General features: G+C 41.3%; 2 protein-coding genes across 4 annotated transcripts in view; one reads left to right on the top strand and one right to left on the bottom strand.

The window, feature by feature from the left end:
• ZFYVE9 (zinc finger FYVE-type containing 9) overlaps window positions 1-16,954 on the bottom strand; it is a 205,389-nt gene extending 188,435 nt beyond the window's left edge. For 2 of the 3 annotated variants that reach the window (XM_037827231.1, XM_037827230.1), the window contains exon 1: window positions 16,644-16,954. The gene's annotated coding sequence lies outside the window, so the exon portion shown is untranslated. The remainder of the gene's footprint in view (window positions 1-16,643) is intronic. The other variant, XM_037827232.1, reaches the window with a different exon arrangement.
• LOC119527329 (protein FAM98A-like) lies at window positions 3,905-6,693 on the top strand. The gene has a single exon (XM_037827235.1). The coding sequence runs from the start codon at window positions 3,911-3,913 to the stop codon at window positions 5,582-5,584; it is 1,674 nt and encodes a 557-aa protein (XP_037683163.1). The 5' UTR covers window positions 3,905-3,910; the 3' UTR covers window positions 5,585-6,693.
• Window positions 16,955-20,326: the final 3,372 nt, after the last annotated feature.

A 20,326-nucleotide genomic window follows, 5' to 3' on the forward strand; every position in this document is an offset into this window, starting at 1 on the left:
CCTTGCCCAGCTGGTGCTACTCTGGAAGTGGTGTTCTGGGTCGCTTTCTGGTTTTTTATCTAGTGTTTTTCACGGAGGTGATTTTTGCTCTGTCTCACCTAGCCGCCATCTTAGGTCTCTGGCCATGTTCTTTTAATCCATTCCTGTGGTGCAGACCTATCATGGATGGGACCTTTTGGTTAGGTTATGTCAAGGCAGATGTGACCCACCCCATTCAAGACGGGTTGTAATCCTTTTATTGGAGTCCTTTACAAAAGGATAAAAGACAGAAAAAGCCCAGAAACAGTTGAGAGAGAAGCCCCAGAGAAGCTGAGAGAGCCACGGAAGCCAGAAGCTGAAAGCAACAAAACCTGTGAGAGGAGGACCAGCAGACACCGACCATGTGCCTTCCCAGGTGACAGAGGTGTTCCACATGCCAGCAGCCTTCCGAGAAGGTATGAATTGGACATTTTCATGGCTTTAGAATTGTAACTTGTAAGCTAATAAATTCCCATTGTTAAAAGCCAGTCCATTTCTGGTATATTGCATTTTGTCAGCTTTACCAAACCAAAACACATATCAACATGGTTAATGAATTCCTAACACGCTGAATATTGTTGGTAATAGATATCTATCAATGTGAAGGAACATCTCTAATGACATGGCCTAGAGCTTGATTCTTCCTCCTTGATTCAACAATTTTATTAATCATTTGGATGTGGCTGTGTATGGTACAATGATGAAATCAGTGATATGATATGAAGAACAACTGTGATAACTGCATACACTGGATCAAAGAACATGTTGTTTTATAGAGCTGTTACTGCATTCATGTTAAAAAAGACCCAAACTATTGAATTATCTTTTATAGGAAAAAGTTATCAGGAAACAAGCCCAATGCAATTTTGGGCTACACTATCAGAAATGTCCAAAATAAGGGCAGGAATTATCACATCCCATGCTATACTGATAAACTACATAACTCAACTTGATCAACAATCACTGAACACCTACTCAGACCACACTTGAAATACTGTTTTCAATTCTAAGCACAAGACTTGAGTCACAAATTGACAAACAAAACATTTGCAAGAGGAAATAAGTAGGAAAGTAAGATGTCTAGAAAAGTTTTTACTTATAAAGGACAAATACAACTTAGGGAAATTTAATCAGAAAACGATTATAACAATAACAATAACACCAAATTTACTTAGCACTTATTATGTGTGGCAGCCATAGAGGTATGTTGCCTTTCAAGAAAGAATTTGCCATTCAGCTGCTAGGTGTGCAATTAGCTGACAGTCGCAGGCTGCAGCCCCTTCAGGATCCCCAGCTTTCAAGCTCTTCCTGGGCAGCCCCAGCCAAAGACTGAGCATACTACAGGCACTAAAGCATGCACATTTCTGCCCAATGCAGGACTCTTGTAATGGACAATTTTTGCTTCAGAGTCTGCACTGGGTTGGCTGAGACTATCAGATCTGCATCACACTGAGGCTCACCCTGCCAACTGTGCACCCCACCTCCCAACTTTCCTCTCCCAGGAACTCCCTCACATTCCCTGCCTAAATTTCTTCCACTCCTAACTCTATCCTACCATCTGCTTCCTAAAGGACTCAAATTTACACATTTGGTACCAGAAATGGGCTGAGAAAGTGAAGGTGGGGGTTGGAGGGGATGTGTAAGAGAGGAATTGTAGACTGGATCACTTCCAGTTTAACTGGCAATGAGGATCTCATCCCAGGCAATATGTGAGGCATGGACAGTCTCTGGCAAAACTAACGGCCTGAGTGCTAAAACTTTCACAAATTGTGACTTGAGAGAATGTTCTTGGAGAGGAACACTCTGACAGGTATAATGATTCGGAAGTTTGAAAAGAATGAAGGGAACAATGCATCCAAGAACAATGGAAGTGGCTGGCTGCTACACTGAATTCACTCCCTAGAGAGGGCAACTAACAAACAACTGAAAACTTTAAGTGTGAAGGCCAGAGGGCTCTCACAAAGAGGTCCCTGTGACCTACTATGGGAGAGCACAAAAAGATGAAAGACCAAACTCAACATAGAGATGAAACGTTTCAAAAATGATTGAATGCTCAGACAAGGCAGGTTTGTTCTAAATGGAAAACCTGGAAGCCTAATAGATGGGATAGAGATGTCTAAGGTGGTTACCCTCCTCCCAACTTTTATTCTCTAGTCATTTCTGAACCCTCAGAGTCTGCAGGGATGACATTAGTACTCCCCACAGTGCAGGACACACTTCAGAGGCCTCTCCCCTGCAAGACAACAAGAGTACCTCTCAGGATCTGTCCCCATTTCTACTCCTAGCTGTCATGACAGTATCTAAAGTTAAGTCACAGCAAAATCCTACCAAGGACATCACAGGCCTGAAAAGGAAGAAAAGAAACAATACCCCAAAAGAGCTCATATGTATACCAACAGAAGCAGGGGGAATATCCAAAGTACTGGATTTTGAGGGTCCTTAATTAAAGAAGCCAGAACATTAGAATGGGTAAGGTAAAGTTTGACTTGTGGGCACTTTCTCAAGATATTAGAATCAACACCTTGGCAATGATCTGGGGTACAGCAAACTCACTGCTAGGATGGCTCCTAGAAGCCTGGAAAAAATGATGGCCCACACAGTGCCTGAACTGACATAGCAGAGAGTGGAGAATGGAATTAAAAGGCTAAGAAAGTGTGTTTGGTAGGGTAAATCTATTATGTGAGTTCAGAACAACCATGAGAGGTTTATGTTCCATTTGTGGGCCTCTAGGACACACCATTCACTAAGGCCATATGGAACTCACCGGTGACGGATCTCTAGCAGCACAAAGAAATTCAGTGGTGGCTCTCCTCTAAAGGAGAAAATGTCACAGATTTTGGTTCAGTGATAGCAACAGGGATGATGATAGAGCCCTGAAGCAGATGGTGGTGCTTAAACACCCCAAGCTAGTGGACCACAGTTATCATTATGATTAGCAAGATGGGAAACAGCCATTAAGGCTTAACCTACAGAGAACTGTGAAGATAGTTAATAGAACATGTTATTATTAGGGGCAAAATAGGCAGTAACAACAGTGCTGCTTAATATTTACGACAACAACAAGGCAAGAGTGAATAAGCAGAAGGCTGAGAGTGGTTGCCCAATAAAAAGTCACTATTTCTTGTTCAATTCCTGAAACTAAGCCAGTTTTCAGACTCAGGCCCACTGACTTAAAGAGGCCACTTGGTCCCCAGGAGGAAGAACCCTTCAATATAACAGCAAGTATATATGTAATGATTCTTACAGTCCTCTCCCAAAGAGACCTATGGCCATTTAATCAGGCGACTGTACAATGGCAAAAGAGAAAATTTACTGATATTTTAAGGACTATTGGTCCCAGGGTCTGAGTTGACACTGATATCCGGAGACTCAGAGCATCATCATGATCCTATTACAGAGGAAAAAATACAGGAAGCAAGCAGTAAAATAGAGTCCTGGCCAAAATCCAGCTTACAGTGTGTCCACTGATCCATGGATCCACCCAGCAGTCATTTCCCCAGCCCCTGAAGGATAAATGAGATTAGTTTACTCAGTTGGAGTACTTGTCTTTGGCCATGGAGCAAGAGCAATCGTAGGGGAAAAGGTCAAATGAAAGCTTCTGAAACTGTCCCATCTCCTGGCCAAGATATTAAATCAAAATCAATATTGCTATGGTATGTGAATATGTCTCAATAAAATATATTCAACAAAACATGTCTCAATAAAATTGCATTTAAAAAAACAAAAAATTTTAAATTTTAAAAACAAATTTTAAAATCAACATTGCATGTAGCTTATAAGGAGTGATGGTGTGATTGTGAGGGCCTTGTGGATCACACTCCCTTTATCCAGTGTATGGATGGATGAGTAGAAAAATGGGTACAAAAAACTAAATGAGGAATACCACAGTAGCATGGAGTGTGACCTCATGGAGACTGACATCTTGGAGTCGTTGGAAGATCTAGGTTACAAGGGTCCATTGTTAGAAGATGGCGCTCTGTCTCAGGCAGTCTCTAGTGGAGCCAGTTCCCCCGAGTTTACCAAACTCTGTGCTTGGCTGGTGTCTGAATTAAGAGTGCTCTGTAAACTAGAGGAAAATGTGCAAGCAACTAACAGTCCGAGTGAAGCTGAAGAATTCCAGCTTGAGGTGAGTGGGCTACTAGGGGAAATGAACTGTCCGTATCTTTCACTGACATCAGGGGATGTGACCAAGCGCCTTCTCGTTCAGAAGAACTGCCTCCTTTTGCTCACATACCTCATCTCAGAACTAGAAGCTGCCAGAATGCTCTGTGTGAATGCTCCTCCAAAAAAAGCTCAAGAAGGAGGCGGTAGTGAGGTCTTTCAAGAGTTGAAAGGCATATGTATTGCTCTAGGAATGTCCAAACCTCCAGCCAATATAACTATGTTCCAATTCTTCAGCGGGATTGAAAAAAAATTAAAGGAAACATTAGCAAAAGTTCCACCTAATCATGTGGGAAAGCCTTTATTGAAGAAACCAATGGGACCAGCCCACTGGGAAAAGATAGAAGCGATTAACCAAGCCATAGCCAATGAATATGAAGTTCGGAGAAAGCTGCTAATAAAACGCCTGGATGTCACTGTACAGTCCTTTGGCTGGTCTGACAGAGCTAAGAGTCAGACAGAAAAACTAGCAAAGGTTTACCAGCCAAAACGCTCAGTCTTATCTCCTAAAAGTGTTATTTCTGTTGCCCATCTTTTGGCTGCAAGACAAGATTTGTCAAAGATTTTAAGGACAAGCAGTGGCTCTATAAGAGAAAAGACTGCCTGTGCCATCAATAAGGTGTTGATGGGCAGGGTGCCTGACAGAGGTGGTAGACCCAACGAAATTGAACCTCCGCCCCCAGAGATGCCGCCTTGGCAGAAAAGGCAAGATGGCCCCCAGCAGCAAGCAGGAGGCCGAGGAGGAGGGAGAGGCGGTTATGAACATTCCTCATATGGAGGACGAGGAGGTCACGACCAAGGAGGAGGAGGGCGAGGTGGACGTGGTGGCTACGACCAAGGTGGACGTGGTGGCTACGACCAGGGTGGACGTGGTGGCTACGACCAGGGTGGACGTGGTGGCTACGACCAGGGTGGTCGTGGTGGCTATGACCAGGGTGGTCGTGGTGGCTATGACCAAGGTGGTCGAGGGGGAGGAAGAGGAAATAAGCATCAAGGAGGCTGGACAGATGGAGGGAGTGGAGGAGGAGGGGGCTACCAAGATGGTGGTTACCGAGATTCGGGTTTCCAGCCAGGCAGCTATCATGGTGGTCACAGTGGTGGCTATCAAGGCAGTGGTTATGGTGGCTTCCAAACATCTACATATACAGGAAGCGGATACCAGGGTGGTGGATACCAACAGGACAATAGATACCAAGATGGTGGGCACCACGGTGAACGAGGCAGTGGTCGTGGAGGGAGAGGTGGTCGTGGAGGCCGAGGTGGTCGCGGAGGCCAGGGAGGAGGTTGGGGAGGGAGAGGGAGCCAGAATTATCACCAAGGGGGTCAATTTGAACAGCACTTCCAGCATGGAGGTTATCAGTATAATCATTCTGGATTTGGACAGGGAAGACATTATACTAGTTGAGGCTACAGAACCTTACATGTTGCTAGAGCTCAAGTAATAGAAACTTAGTTTCAGAATCCGGAATCCAGAATCGATTTTGAATTCATGTGAGACCACAGGTGGCAGGCAGATTCCTGCTTGGTACAAGCATTTGTAGGTCATCATTCAATTCTGTTTTATTTCTTTTTTTTTAATGGATTTACATAATGCTGTTTATTTGAGAAATACATACAACATCTCTCCTTTGTATGAAGAAGTTTTTAAAAAGGTAATAAAATTGCCTTTAATCTTTGACCAGTCGACTAATTCCACGGCCAGACATGCATACTTTTTTGAAGAAGCTACTGAAATAAGTAGTTTTCATCTTTTCAATATGCAGTTTTGAAAATGAGGATTCTCCTAGATTTTTTTAGATATACAACTAGGAAGTCTTCCTCTTAGTAACAACCCATTTATATGTGTTTTGCTTAAAATATTCTAATGCCTTTTTTCCAAGCACAGTTCTGCCCCTGGTTGGCTTTTTTATTCAGAGTGGTTATGCCACATTTGCTTCATTATACACCTTGTAGGTCAGTTCCTATTAAATGAGCTCTTCTGCAGATAGCACATTCAGTAGCCTTATCTTTTTGATGGAATACTGTACCATACACTCAACTCTGAAAACCTTGAACACAGCCAAAACCTATAAAGATTATAAAAGCAAACCGAGTTGTAAACCTATTTAGGTCATGTAGGCATCTAGTTAAGTATACAATTCAAACTGACCTGCATCCATCCAAAACAGGTTCCTCCTTTGACCTTATTTTTACTTGAAATTGCTAGAAGAAACAGCAAACTGAAATTTGTTTTATGCATGAGTTAATACTGCTGGCTCAGCAAATACAAGTTAGTTTGCTTTGGGCAGGAGGCTTTTTTGGTAATGGAAGAAATGCACTACCAAGTAAGAAGACAGATATTTGCTTAGTGCAGGAGGCCCTTTATGATTGCTGCAGAAAACAAAAGCCTAGCTGAGTTGATGTTTTACATTCTCCTTTACTAAAATCTCCATGACGCTTCTTGCTGGGTTTTTGTACACATAAACATTGTCAAGCTGTGAAAGAAAATGGCTGGAGGTATGCTTTGTGTGAAAGGTGAGCAATAAAGTATCTGTAAGTTCTCTCAAAAAAAAAAAAAAAAAAAAAAAAAAACTAAATGAAGAATGGGGTGGGAGAGGGGGGATGATTTGGGTGTTCTCTTTTACTTTTCTTTTTTATTTTTACTTTTTCTGGTACAAGGAAAATGTTCAAAAAATAGATTGGAGTGATGAATGTACAACTATTTGATAGTACTGTGAACAACTGATTGTACCTTTGGATGATTGTATGGTATGCGAATTTATCTCAATAAAATTGAATTTAAAAAAATAAGTATATCCAATTGGCCCAACATCATTAATCAAAAGGAGCATTGTTTTACCACTGAGGCTTTTGCTACAATTCAAATTTAAATTCAAATTCAAATTTAAATGATGTATGGATCTATTTTTAGATGTGCTATCTATTCCATTGATCTATTTATCTATCCCTGTGCTAACACTGCACTGTTTTGATTACTTTGTTTTATAATAAATTGGAATATGATGGTGTAGGTCTTGAAACCGGCTCATTTTCTTCAAGTCTATTTGAGGTTCTTTGCATCCAAATAGATTTCTCGCAATCAGTTTGTCAATTTCCACATACAAAATGCCTGCAGGGATTTTAATTGGGATAGCATTGATTCTACAGATCAATTTGGGGAGAACTGACATCATAATATCTTGACTTCCAATTCATGTACCTGGAATATCTCCCCAGTTAGGTCTTCTTTCATTTTTCTTGGCAATATTTTTAATGTTCAAGGTAGAAGTGATTCATTTTACATCTTATTCCTAGGTATTTGATATTTTGGGGTACTATTGTAAATGGTATGCTTTTATACATTTTGTTTTCCAATTGTTTGTTGATAGTATATAGAAATATAATTGATTTTTATATATTGACTTCGTATGCAGCAACCTTGCTAAGTTCATTTGTTTGTAGACCTTTTGCAAATTTTTAATTATATTTGTATTATTTGTTAATAAAGTCAGTTTCATTTCTTTTCTCAAAAAAAAAAAAAAAAAGCAACATTGCATAAGAAGCAGGAATGAAGGGAATGGCAGAGATTAATGCCATCCATAAGGATAAAAGATGCAGGGGTAGTGTCACCTTTCATATGTCTCTTTAATTCACCAATATGCCCCCTGTGGAAACCAGTTGGATACTGGAGAATGATTAGAGACTACCATAAGCTCAACCAAGTAGTAGCCACAACCACAGCTGTTAGCTAGAACAGATAAATATTGCCTCAAATGTATGGCATGCAGTCAGTGATTTGGCAAATGAGGTTTCTATCTCAATCAGAGAAGAGGATCAGAAACAATTCACTTTCACAAGGAATAAACAATAATATACATCACAGTTTTGGCTATGTTAACTTTCCATCTCTGTCATAAGATAGTCTGAAAAGATCTGGACTCAGAACAGCATACTGCTCCATTTCATCAAAGACATCATGTTGACCATGCAAGATGAACAAGAGATGACTAGTATGCTGAAGGCCTTGGTAAGATACACATGCTCCAAAGGGTGGCAGAAAAACCCTACAAATATTCAGAGACCTGCCGCTGCAGTAAAGTTCCTAGCAGTGGTCTGGGTCATGCTAACATATCCCCTCCAAACCAAAGACAAACTGCTGCATCCCCCACAACAATAAATGAAGCACAATGTCTGGTAGGCTTCTTCAGATTCAAGGCAACACATTTTGTACACAGGAATACTGCTGCAGCCCATATACTGAAAGACTGCCAGCTTTGCGTGGGAAAGGCAACTCTGCAGCAGGCCCAGGCTGAGAACAAGCAGTCTCCATAAATGGTTGGAAAGATGCAGTGTGAAGTTTATGGCAAGCCCCAGTGGAAGAATCACAATGAAAGGCCCTCGAGTTCTGGAGGAAAGCCATGTTGTTAGAAAAACAGCTCCAGGTGTGCTACAGGGTCCTGGTAAGAGATAGAACCCTTGACCATAGGGGACCATGGGTCCAAAACTGTCCATACTGAGCTGGGGTAGATAGGATTCTCCAAGTCATAAAGTCAGGTGGACTCAAGAACAATTCACTGTAAGATGGAAATTATACATCAGGGATCAAGCCCAAGCAGAATCAAAGGGCACAAATAAGTTGCATAAGCAGGCAGTCAAAACTGCTCTGATACCCATCACAGCTGTACTAGCACTCTTTCTTCAGCCCACGTCTACAGCTGTTTGGGAAAATCCTATATGGCCAACTTTAGGAAGAAAAGCCAAAGCCTAACTTAGAAATAGTTCTGCTCGGTATGTGGATGCAAGTCAAAAATAGACAACAGCATCATTTTAGTCATACTTAGGGGTGACCTTGACAGTGGAAAGGGAAAATCTTCTAATGGATGGGGCTTCAAATGGTGTACCTCATGATGCACTTTGTGTGGAAATAAAAGTGGCCTAAGGTGAGAACATATATAGACTTATGGGCTACTGCAAATGGACTGGCCAACTAATTAGCAGAAGAAAAAGACAGCAAGACAGAGGCAAGAAGGTATGGAGGCAAATGAACAAACCTACTGGAGTGGTTGTGAAGCATGAAAATCTTTGTTTTTCCACCAGAAAGTATCCAACACAGAAGAAACACTGAACAGCCAAGGAGACAAAATGACTCAGCCAGCTGACATTAGCCACCACAAAACTGGCATGAAGAGGACAAAAATGTAGTCTATACATTATCCTGAAAGCCTAGCCTCCACTTACCAAGGCCTAATCAAGCTACTGCCACCTCTCAATGCCCAATCCATCAGCAACAGAGACCAACACTGAGCCCCCAATATGGCACTATGACTCAAGCAGTCCAACCAGGCTCTAGGGTGTAAGTTCACTATACTTCCATCTCAAAAGGTCCAGCAAATGATTCTCACAGGAACAGATACTTATTCCAATTATTTATTTGTCTTTCCATACCATATAGTCCCAGCCAGCATCCCTAAAGAAAGGCTTATGGAGTACCTGATCCAGACATGGAATCCCATAAAGGAACCACCTCACAATGAAGGAGTTACAGCAGTGGGCCCCTGACCATGAGTCATATCTACTGGTCCTATCACATAAAGGCAGCATACAAAAGCAGCCAGCCTTATAGAGCAAGCACCATAATAGCCTGCTGAAGGCAAAGGTGATTTACCAGCTCAAAGGCAAAAATGGGACACTACATCCTAGAATCAGTAAATGCAGTGATTCAGAGACTAGGTCCCCAGTAGGAAGAATACATGAGTCAAGAAACCAAGAGGTGGAAGCAGAAATGGTCCCCACTAACCAGCATTCCTAAGGATCCACAGGACTTTTGTGTTTCCCATCCCTGCAACACTGGGCTCTACAGTTAGAGATCCTGGTACCCAAACAGTACCATTCTTGCCAGGAGTCACATCAAGGATCCTACTGAAATACAAGCTATGGTTACAGCCTGGGAATTTGGGACCCTTTATATCCAAAAGCCAGCAAGCAAGAAGATAAATCATCAACTCGGCAGGGTTAAATAACCCTGATCAGTAGAAGGAAATAGGGCTGCTGTTACACAATGGGGGCAAGAAAAAAAGTGTGTGGAACTCAGATGATCCACTTGTGTACCTCTTTCTACTCTCTTACCCAATTGTAACTGCAAATGGACAAATGTAACCACTCCAGTCTGAGAAGGGAATGGTTCTCAGATCCCTCAGAAATGAGTATTTGGTAACGAAGACCAACAGAAATGACAGCTGAGAGCAAAAGAAATTTAGAGTGGATAGTGGAAGAGGCAGACAATGAGAACAACTGTAGCCCCAAGACCAACTAAGCAATGAGAGCTGAAGCCTGTCTCACTAACCTCCTTCTTCTAAGTTTCTCATAAGGAAGAAAGGTCCGTAGAACCCTGGAGGAGCTCCACCCAAAAAGTGTTTAGAGACATGGATCTGTGCAGCACAAGAAGTAGACTGTGGCAATCACTTTGATCTCCCTTCAAAAAAGAACTTCCCATTCAATTGCAAGCTAACAGTCTCCAGCTACAACATGTTACAAATTCATCATATACCTGATACATCCCAGAGTAATTTGGGCAGAGAATAAAAAAGTATTTGCAAAGCCCCCTTGAGGGACTGGGGTGGGGGGGGATATGCAAATATTAAACTTCCCCACCTGGGGAATTCCTGATATTCTTACAAGCATTGGGAACTACCAATTTAGTAGGCCAAGCCCTTGATCTTGGAGCTTGCCCTTACGAAACTTATTCCCGCAAAGGAGAAGCTAAACCTAGTTATAATTATGCCTAAGAGTCACCCCCAGAGAACCTCTTTTGTTGCTTAGATGTGGCCTCTATAAACCAACTCTGCAGGTAAACTCACCGCCACCACCACACCCCACACACACACACGCACACACACGTGGAACATGACTCCCAGGGGTGTAAATCTCCCCCACAACATGGGACATGACTCCCAGACACGAGCCTAACCCCGGCATTGTGGGACTGAGAAAATCTTCTTGACCAAAGAGGGGAAGAGAAATGAAACAAAATTAAGTTTCAGTGGCTGAGAGACTTCAAAGAGTCAAGAGGTCATTCTAGAGGTTATTCTTATGCATTATATAGATATCCCTTTTTAGTTTTTAGTGTACTAGAATAGCTAGAAGGAAATATCTGAAATTGTCAAACTGTAAGCCAGTAGCCTTGATTCTTGAAGATGACTATAACTATATAACTTTAACAGTGTGACTGTGTAACTGCGAAAACCTTGCAACTGACACTCCCTTTATCCAGAGTATGGACAGATGAGTAAGAAAATAAAGACAAAATATAAATAAATAATAGGTGGGGATAAAGGGTATAGGATGTTTTGGATGTTCTTTTTTATTTTTATTCTAATTTTTATTTATTTATTTTTTGGAGTAATGAAAATGTTCAAAAATTGTGGTGATGAATGCACAACTATATGCTGATACTGTGAGCCACTAATTGAACACTTTGGATGATTATCTGGTATATGAATATATCTCAATAAAACTGCATTAAAAAAAAAAAAGAATTCATCACAGCTTTCCAGCTGAGGCCATATTCTTCTTCAGCAACTCCAAGCCAGGGACTAAACATAGGTGTACCAGAACTTGGCCATTTCCCCCCAAATGCAAGACTCTTCTAACAGGCAATCTTTGCTCTGGGGCTCCCTGTTGGGTTGGCTGAGTCTTTTCAGATCTGCTTCACAGATTGAGGCTTTCCATGGAGAATTCTACTTCCTCCCCCCTTTCCTTTCACAGGAGTGAGGAAAGATCAGATTGGAACCAAATCATGAAGGGTTGTGTGCCAGGTTAAAAAATCTCCACCTTGTGTTTTAGACATTGGATAGAAACTTCCAAGAGTGACTGCACAATAACCTCAAAAATAATTTACCTCAGCTACTAATTTAAAAAAAAAAAAAAAACCTATGAACAATTATTGCATCACTAAAACCACCAAAAGGCCTAGATGATGTATTTTGAAGCTTTAAGGGCTTTTTAATTTTTTTCCCAAAAAAAGTGAGTTTTACTTCATTTACTTTTTAGGAGTTGTTTCTCTTGCTCAATTGAAACTGAAAAAATGGAGACTAACTTCACATAAACCTTGACAGAATGTTTTAAAATTTTTTCATATTTCTTGCTCAACTGTTTTAATAAAGAGAGTTTGGAGCTAGCCATTGTTGTACTATTAAGTCATAATAATAAATTATTTACTCTTCCTTAATGTTAATAAAATGAATGCTGCCAGACAAAATATCAAACCTTAACCATGGGAGGTTAGAAAAGAGCCATATTACAATGAGAAATGCATACCTTTTCGTTAACTCTACCAGAAAAAGGACATAGAGCTGCCATTTTTTGTAACATTATATGGAAATTAAGGCATGCAAAGCAACCAAAAGCTTGCATAACTAACCAGTACAAGCATTTTAGCTCACTTCAAAGTTCGCATTAACGGTTCTAAAAGTGATCTTAATCAGGTAGGAAAATACTGTGGGTGATCCACTGTATGTAGAACGAAGGTACAAATTTGCCCTTAGTTTATTCAAACAGTGGTTCCCTGCAGTATTTTCTAACCAGTTTGCAAAATCTTTAGAATAGTAGCAAGTCATTAATACTGACTTTGAACTATGTTCTACAAAACTTCACAGAAGTTTTAGTACCTCAAACCCAGAGCAAAGGATAAGAGAATATCTTACACATAAGAGTAAAGAACAAGGACTAATTTGTATTTATATAAGTTACAGATCATCGAGATGTAATGAAGTCTTTAAAATCTGCCAGAACTGAGTGCTTAGAAATGGTAATAATAAATATGCAAATGAACTATAAATCTTTAAAAATGTTTTAACAGAATTAAAGGAAAACTATACCTAGGGTTTACAATTACCTTTCATTTAAAAAGATTCTTAGAAGTCAACCTTCTATAGAGTTAAGTTCCCACTCCACCACCATCCCCACCACCACTCAATGTGTTTAACAAATTACAATGAGTTCACTGTTCACTAAACAGGAAACTACAAAGTTCACAGCTTTTATCCTCAAGCCAAAAAAGACTCCTTATCATCAAAGAATCTGGCCATTTATCTGCAAGTAAAAGCTTGAGCAATTTACATAATGACTGTAAATAAAAGTTACAAACCTCAAATAGAGCCTTACCTTAACACTTCACACCCAGTAGGATGGCTATAATCAAAAAGACAACAACAACAAGTGTTGGTGAGGAAGAGAAATAGTTTTTTTTAAAACTAAATATATGAATGATTTCTATTCAGTACATGCAACTATATATCCTTCAATGATTATTATATACTAAGAACATTACTCTATGTAATTCATCAGGCTCACACAAGTAAAATAAAATATCCACATAAAACTCTGAAAATGAATAATTGCAACAAGTGTACCCTAATTCATAGGGGATATCTAATTTATTGGCTATAAATAAAACAGAAAATATTTGCAATAAGTTAGGATGAAATTGTTTTCTTTCAAAAATTTCAAAGACTTCCATAAATTATCTCATTCTCTAAAACATTAAAGCTATCAGGTTTGAAGTCACACAGAAATTCCAATGCCTGGTTTTAGGTTTTCCCCAAATGGAGGAATGAAAATGAATATTTAATGAGCACCTTATATGTGACAGACACAGAGCTAGTTGCTTTTGATTACTTATATCTCATGGTACCTGTTCTTCCCTGTGAGGGGTACTATTACGCCAGTTGTACTTTAGAAGAAACTCAGAACCTAAATGTCACATTGTTCTAGGAGGTGTAAGGATTCCTGCTCATATCTGACTCTATATCCTGCACCACATCCTGCAGTTAACAACCATACCATCCACACACCTTTAGAAACTTAAGAATTTAGGTTAAAAACCAGGCAATTAGCTTTGTGCCTTGCAGGCAGTCTGTGGCCAACACACAACAGGTGCCAAATAAAAGTTTATTGAATGGAAAGAACAGTGGTAGCTTAGCAACAAAGGAAGAACTAGGATCTTCTCCACTCATTCCCTCTTTCTAAAGGAGTTAATGTAAAACTATCACTTACCAGACAACATACACAATTATCTTCTTAAAGAACAAAACACTGATCCAGGAATTGGAAGAGAAAGGAGAGACCATATATAAAAGTTTATTATTAATGTTCTTAAGGGATTAGGGATAGAAACCTTTAACAGAGATCTAGCATGTTCCCTTCCACTCAGTTACAACACCTGTCTGAGCCTGCCTTGTAACAGGTAATTAAACATGCCCTGCTCCCAAAATTAGCTAATTGCTAGCAGAGATCTTGGTCATTTTTGTGTTTCCAAAAACACCTAAGATAGCACCTGGCACTTGATATTAATAACCAAAATTTTATAAAAGATTTTACTGCTTACAAAACTTTTCCAGATACACCAGTGGTGTATTCACCCTAAAAGCCTTGTAAGGCAAATATAACTATTCTCATTTTACAGACAATAACATTGAAGTTCAGGGAGATTAAGTGCCAAGGTAAGTGGCCAGGTGTCTTCTTATAACAACACAGCTACTAAGTAGGCGCTTAATAAACGTTTGCTAATTGAATCATCTGTCTCAAGAAATATCATTTTCCTTTCTAACATTACAACATCATTATCGGTTGCTAAGAGAGATGACTATTGCCACTTAAGATTGATAGCTTTGCTAGACTTCTATTTAGCTGAGCAAGGTTAGCTAACTTTAAACTTATTATATCAGTGATTCTCAAGCTTTCTTAGAACTACAAATCAGGAAGCCTGATAAAATGAAGATTCTTGGGCCACCATCATCTCTAGAAATTCTGATTAAAGGGTCAGGAATCTGCATATTTTAATAAGCACACTTGGCTGATTCTAATGTTGTTAGTCCTCAGACACACTGAGAAGAACTGAATTAGATTTTTCAAAACCTAAGATCATCAATCAAAATTTTTAATCAAGTCAAATTTTTAGAAAAGAAATATTTAAACAGAATCTTACAAAAACAATACAAGGCTGCAGTATCTATCACAATAGGTCATCAAAAACTGTTTACCATCCCAAATCTCCCCAAACCTCAGAAGCAACCCCCCTGGTGCATCAGAGATAAATCTGAGGTCTTTTAGGTAGTTACCCATGTTATTCTGAGTTTAAATTGATGAATTTAACTACAGTTACAATGTAATTTCATAGAACATTTTCAGGTGTTATTCAAATGACTGAACCAGTAAGCTAACTTTGAACCTAATATCCAGAAATCATAATTTAAAAATCACCGTCAGTACAAAGCCCACTTTAAACTTTGAATGACTGTCAAAATATACTGCAGGATTATGAGTGATTTCCCCATTATTATTCAGTGAGAGCCCACACAGTACCTATCTGTACCTACCGAATTCTCTACAATATTTATTTTTCTCATTATTATCAAAGTTTTAAAAGTACCTATTAATCCTACAACACACATAACAATCCTACACACACCTAACAGGGAAGACAAGAATAACCTGTAACCACAAACATCCAAATATCTGATTTATGTTATCAAAGTGTAATTATCAACTTTTTTTTACATTAATACCATAACAGATCACTTCTAAAATGTATAATATATCCCTTTTCCATCAGGTACCCGCTATATGTATGGTTAGCAGGACTTTAAAAAATCCTCCTATCATCCATTCTCTGGATCTACTTAGTGGAACACTTTTGTACCGAGGACTGAAACATTAAAATATTTCCTCTCCCTTATTCCGGGGAGAGTGGAGGAACTGGGAGAGGGCAAGGACACACTTTGTAAATATATATATATATATTTTTTCATAACTGTAAGTATTATTCTCTAGGAAACTTAACATCGTAAAGCAAGGATGAGGCTTTCTCGGAGGCAAACCATGCTTACAAGAGACAAGATGCAACATTAAGAAGGCAGAGAGAACAAACATCAGGTGATGAAATTCCACTTCAAATAAAACGCAAAACATTGTTATCAAGTAAGTCAGATCCGGGAATGACACTCCAGGAACACCAGGACTCTCAGGGCCCTCCACTCTCCGCACCTCAATTCTCATCGCCCCCTCCCTGGACTCTGCGGGACTTGGTAAAGGGAGCGGGGAAACAAGGGCTGTTTGCAAACAAGCGTCCTCTACCTCTCTCCAGGATGTTACGTGCAGGGCCGGGGATAAGAGGCTGCGCTCGGCCCCCGCCCAGGGCAACGCGGAAGGGTGCCCGCGTTCTCGCCAGCCCCCCGCCCCACACTCTAGTCATGCCGGAACCGAGGCCAGGGCGAAGGCTTCCCGGCGGCGAGGGGCCTAGTCGCCCCCCCACGCGCCTCCAGCCTCCCGGGGGACGCGGGAAGGAAGGGTTGAGTCTCCAGAGTCGCGAGGTGGGGGAGGCGGCCGCAGCAGCAGTAAGCCCCATCCGTTTTGTGCGAGGGCGGCCGCCAAGGCCCCCGCGGACGGCGGGAGGTCGTGAGTCCCAGCCCGCGCCGCGCCACACTCACCTCGAGCAGCGACCGCTGCAGCCTCAGCATGGCTGTGAGGGTCGTCCCTGAGCCAACAGCCTCCTCCTCCTCCGGAGGGCACTGGCGCGGCCCTGGGCACCGCCGCGGAGCCTTCCACACCTGAAGGGGCTGTGGCTGCTGCTGCTGCTAGGGCCCAGCGCCCGCCGAGCCACATCGGGCTCCCGGGCCGCAGCAGCCACGCGGATCCCGAAGGAGCGTCGATGAGCCGGGCGGGGGGGGGGGGGTCGCGAAGCTGCTACGGGACGACCGAGGCGCTGCAGGCGGGGATCCTCGGCAAAGCCTCCAGCGTCGCCGCGGCAGATACGGCCGCCTGCGCCGCCGCCGCCGCTGGCCCACAGCGCCCCCTGGACCCCACGCCGGGCTACGGCGCCGGGACTGCGGCGGCCGTGCCGAGCGGGAGCGGGAGGGACGCGGAGAGAGGGAGAGAAGGAGGGAGGCCTAAGGGCGGCGGGGGCCACGCGCTCGCCGTGCCGCCCCCGCCTACGCCTCCCAAGATTCGGAAGCCCCTCGGTCTTTCTCGCACTTGGCGGGTGACCGCCGCCTTCCCAGGCCTCCCTTTTCCTTCTCTGCGGAAAGTACGTGAACGTTCCCGTCACTCGAACCCGCACCTGAGAGCAGGAGTGTGAGAAAATCTCGTGTTCATCTCTCATGATTAGGGGGTTAGTGGGGGGATCCTTTTTAATCCCATCAGTGTGTCTGGGTGAAAGAACAGTGATTCAGAACAAACCTTTTTTCAAACATACACCCAAAACCTCCCAGAACAGTTGAAGGAATGCCTTTGACCTTAACTTTTCTTGGATCTGCTGGGCCGATCATTACAGAATGTTCCTACGGATACCAAACCCTTAACCCGAACCCCCGCCCCCCAAAAAAGAGAAAATAATATGTTGAGCAAGATATTGGCTAATGGGTTGTCCTGAAATTCATAAACAATTTAGAGATAAAATGAAGAAAGAACCAACCATCTTTAACCAACCTCCCCCACCAATCCCAGATACTGCTGTAAAGGAACTAAATTGTTTTTTAGTGGGGACCGTAGAATCATTTTGTTTACAGATACCCTACAGTTGCTCCCTCTCAACCTCTAAGGTGCAAACATCAGAACCCAAAACAAAAGACTGTCGGAGCGGAAATAGGGGAAGAGAAATTCTCCAAATCCTCTGGTGCCCAAATCTTCCACTTACAGTATTTTATAACAGACTGGTGTATTAAAATAAGAAGGGACTTGGGTGTCAGATTCAATGCTCTTAATTCAAGTTCAGTCATGTATTAGCTTTTTGGCCCTGGGCAAGTTATATAACATTTCTGAATCTCAGCTTTTTCATTTCTACCTTGCTGGTGATTGTGAAGTTAAGAGATAATTTATGTGAAGGAACTGGCCCATAGAAGATTCTCAATAAATGTTAGTTCCGATTATTGTTCGTTCCAGAACACCCTAACTCCTAGTCTTTTTAGGCTCAAGATTATGCCATCTGTTTTTGCTTTTCTGCCTGTGTGTGTGTGTGTGTGTGTGTGTGTGTGTGTATGTGTGTGTATAAGTGTATTCATTTCAAAAAGTGGGTGCATATTTCTTCATCCTTCTGTGGGGAAACATCCCAAAATTTCACTAGTGGATTTATATAACATTCCAACTCTGAAGAATAGAGCCAAGTACACTGTATCCTATGACATTTCATTGCACAGCAGATATCAGCATAGAACCTGTATATTTTTCTGTATATAAAAAAATATATACCTATATATGGCAATCTCACCTCACCTTAAGTTATGCCCTAGTAATAATAACTCCTAATGAGAAAATTATATAAAGACTCCAGGAAACTTTCAAATAATAATTAAGCAGTCACCTTAGAGAAAATGTAACCTAGCAGCTCTCTTCCTAATCAGTGAAAAAAAAAAGCCATTCCTGTACAATCCTAAATGTGCCTTCACCACATACTTCTGAGTCACATTACGAAAAACTCACAAACCCCTTTTTATAACAAGAACTGGGGCTCAGAGGGAAATTATGATTCATCCTCACAACAACTCTATGAATCAGGTACTATACTACCACCATTTTGCATGTGAGTATATCCAGCCTAAGGAAAAGCTGGAAGTAGACCCTAAGATTCCTTTCAACCCCTCATCTGATGCCTTAGAAGTCCTTTCTACAATATTCAGAGAATGCTACAAGTGTAAGTTACTGCTTCTAAAAATTTTTGATCTAGAGAAAGGGGCCCTTTAATTTAGATCAGTTTGGCAAACTAACATTAGCACTGTGCTTTCCAAGCCTAGATGGCTTCCACTGCAGGAAACCTGCATTTGTTTATGAATAATCATGCTACCCAGGGTGTAACTACTACATGAAGATGATTCATTTGTTCCCTGAACCAGTTTCCTCTTACTCCAGACTTTCTCCCCTCCTATTAAATTGTGATGCTGAAAGAAGCTGCCTTTATCATCACCACCACCACCCTGATCATTAGTAGTCCCCTTTAAAATCATTTTGTCTTCTAAAATTTTGTTCTATTGGTTTGACTCTTACCGAGTTTATTCTCTGACCTTGAAATGTTTCTCATCTGTTTTCTTCTCCCCTACTATAAATCATTTTCATTTGAATCTACCTTGACCTACTATCAATTGATTTGGTTGCCCCTTTCTCAATTTTGCATTGTTTTCCGCTACTAACCAATGACTCTAAAATATCTCCTTACAACCTCATAGGCTTCCCACTTTCATTTTATAACATATATATTCTTCATAAGCCGGTATTCTAAGAACAGTTTCTTCAAGTGAGCTTAAGATCTGGTGCCCAAGCAAAATTTTATTTGCCCTTTTAAAGTTGTTCTTTAAAATTCAGGTAAAACAGAAATCCATCTCTTGTCTTGGTGAATGGCTATACCATCCACCCTGGTGCCAAAGCCAAAAATCTGTGACTGATCCTTAACTCTTGTATCTCTTTCCCTGACAATTGGTCACTAAGCCTGATAAATGCTACTTATTGCTTTTATTGAATTGCTCTTCTCCTCTCCAACTTTACTTCCACCCCTTTGGTCTAGCGTATATGGTCAACAAACTATAGTTGAACTGAGTGGAAGGCAGGAAAGAAGGAAAGAAGAAAAGAAGAAAGGGAGGGAAGGGGAGGGAGGGGGAGAGAAGGAGAAGGGAGGGAAGGGTAATGAATGAATATTGTATTTGTGTACAAGAGTATATATATAAAGTGGATTTAAAGGAAAACACAAAACCCCTTCCATGTTCCCAGTAACCCTGTGCTTCCATTTATAACTACTCATCACTGCAGTATGAATATTGGTTTACGTGTATGTTTCCCTGACCAGATTATGAACCTGTGGGCCAGATTCTGTGTTTGACTTGTCTCTGCTCCCCAGAACCAGGCTTGGTACCAGGTACACCCAAAAAATTTTTAAGCTCAATTGAATTTCATCAGGCTGTGACTAGCCTGCATCCCACCCCCTCAGTGACTTTTTAAATTTTCCCATTAACTTTCAGAGCCCACAAAAAAAGTCAGACTCTCCTTCAACAGGTGATTGCCTTACAACCCAGAACTGAGGCCACCCTGCTGCTGCCAGGTATGGTCTCCACAGTCCTCTGCAGTCACCAACCACTGCCAGGCATCAAACCCAGAAAAATAGTCTATTATCAAACAGGAGCCCTAGAGC

The sequence above is a fragment of the Choloepus didactylus genome, chromosome 2, assembly GCF_015220235.1.
Source record: "Choloepus didactylus isolate mChoDid1 chromosome 2, mChoDid1.pri, whole genome shotgun sequence".
In the NCBI taxonomy this organism is placed as follows: domain Eukaryota; kingdom Metazoa; phylum Chordata; class Mammalia; order Pilosa; family Megalonychidae; genus Choloepus; species Choloepus didactylus.

Bases quoted from the DNA above. Each gene is read 5' to 3' on its own strand.
- LOC119527329 (XM_037827235.1), top strand. From the start codon at position 3,911: ATGGAGTGTGACCTCATGGAGACTGACATCTTGGAGTCGTTGGAAGAT.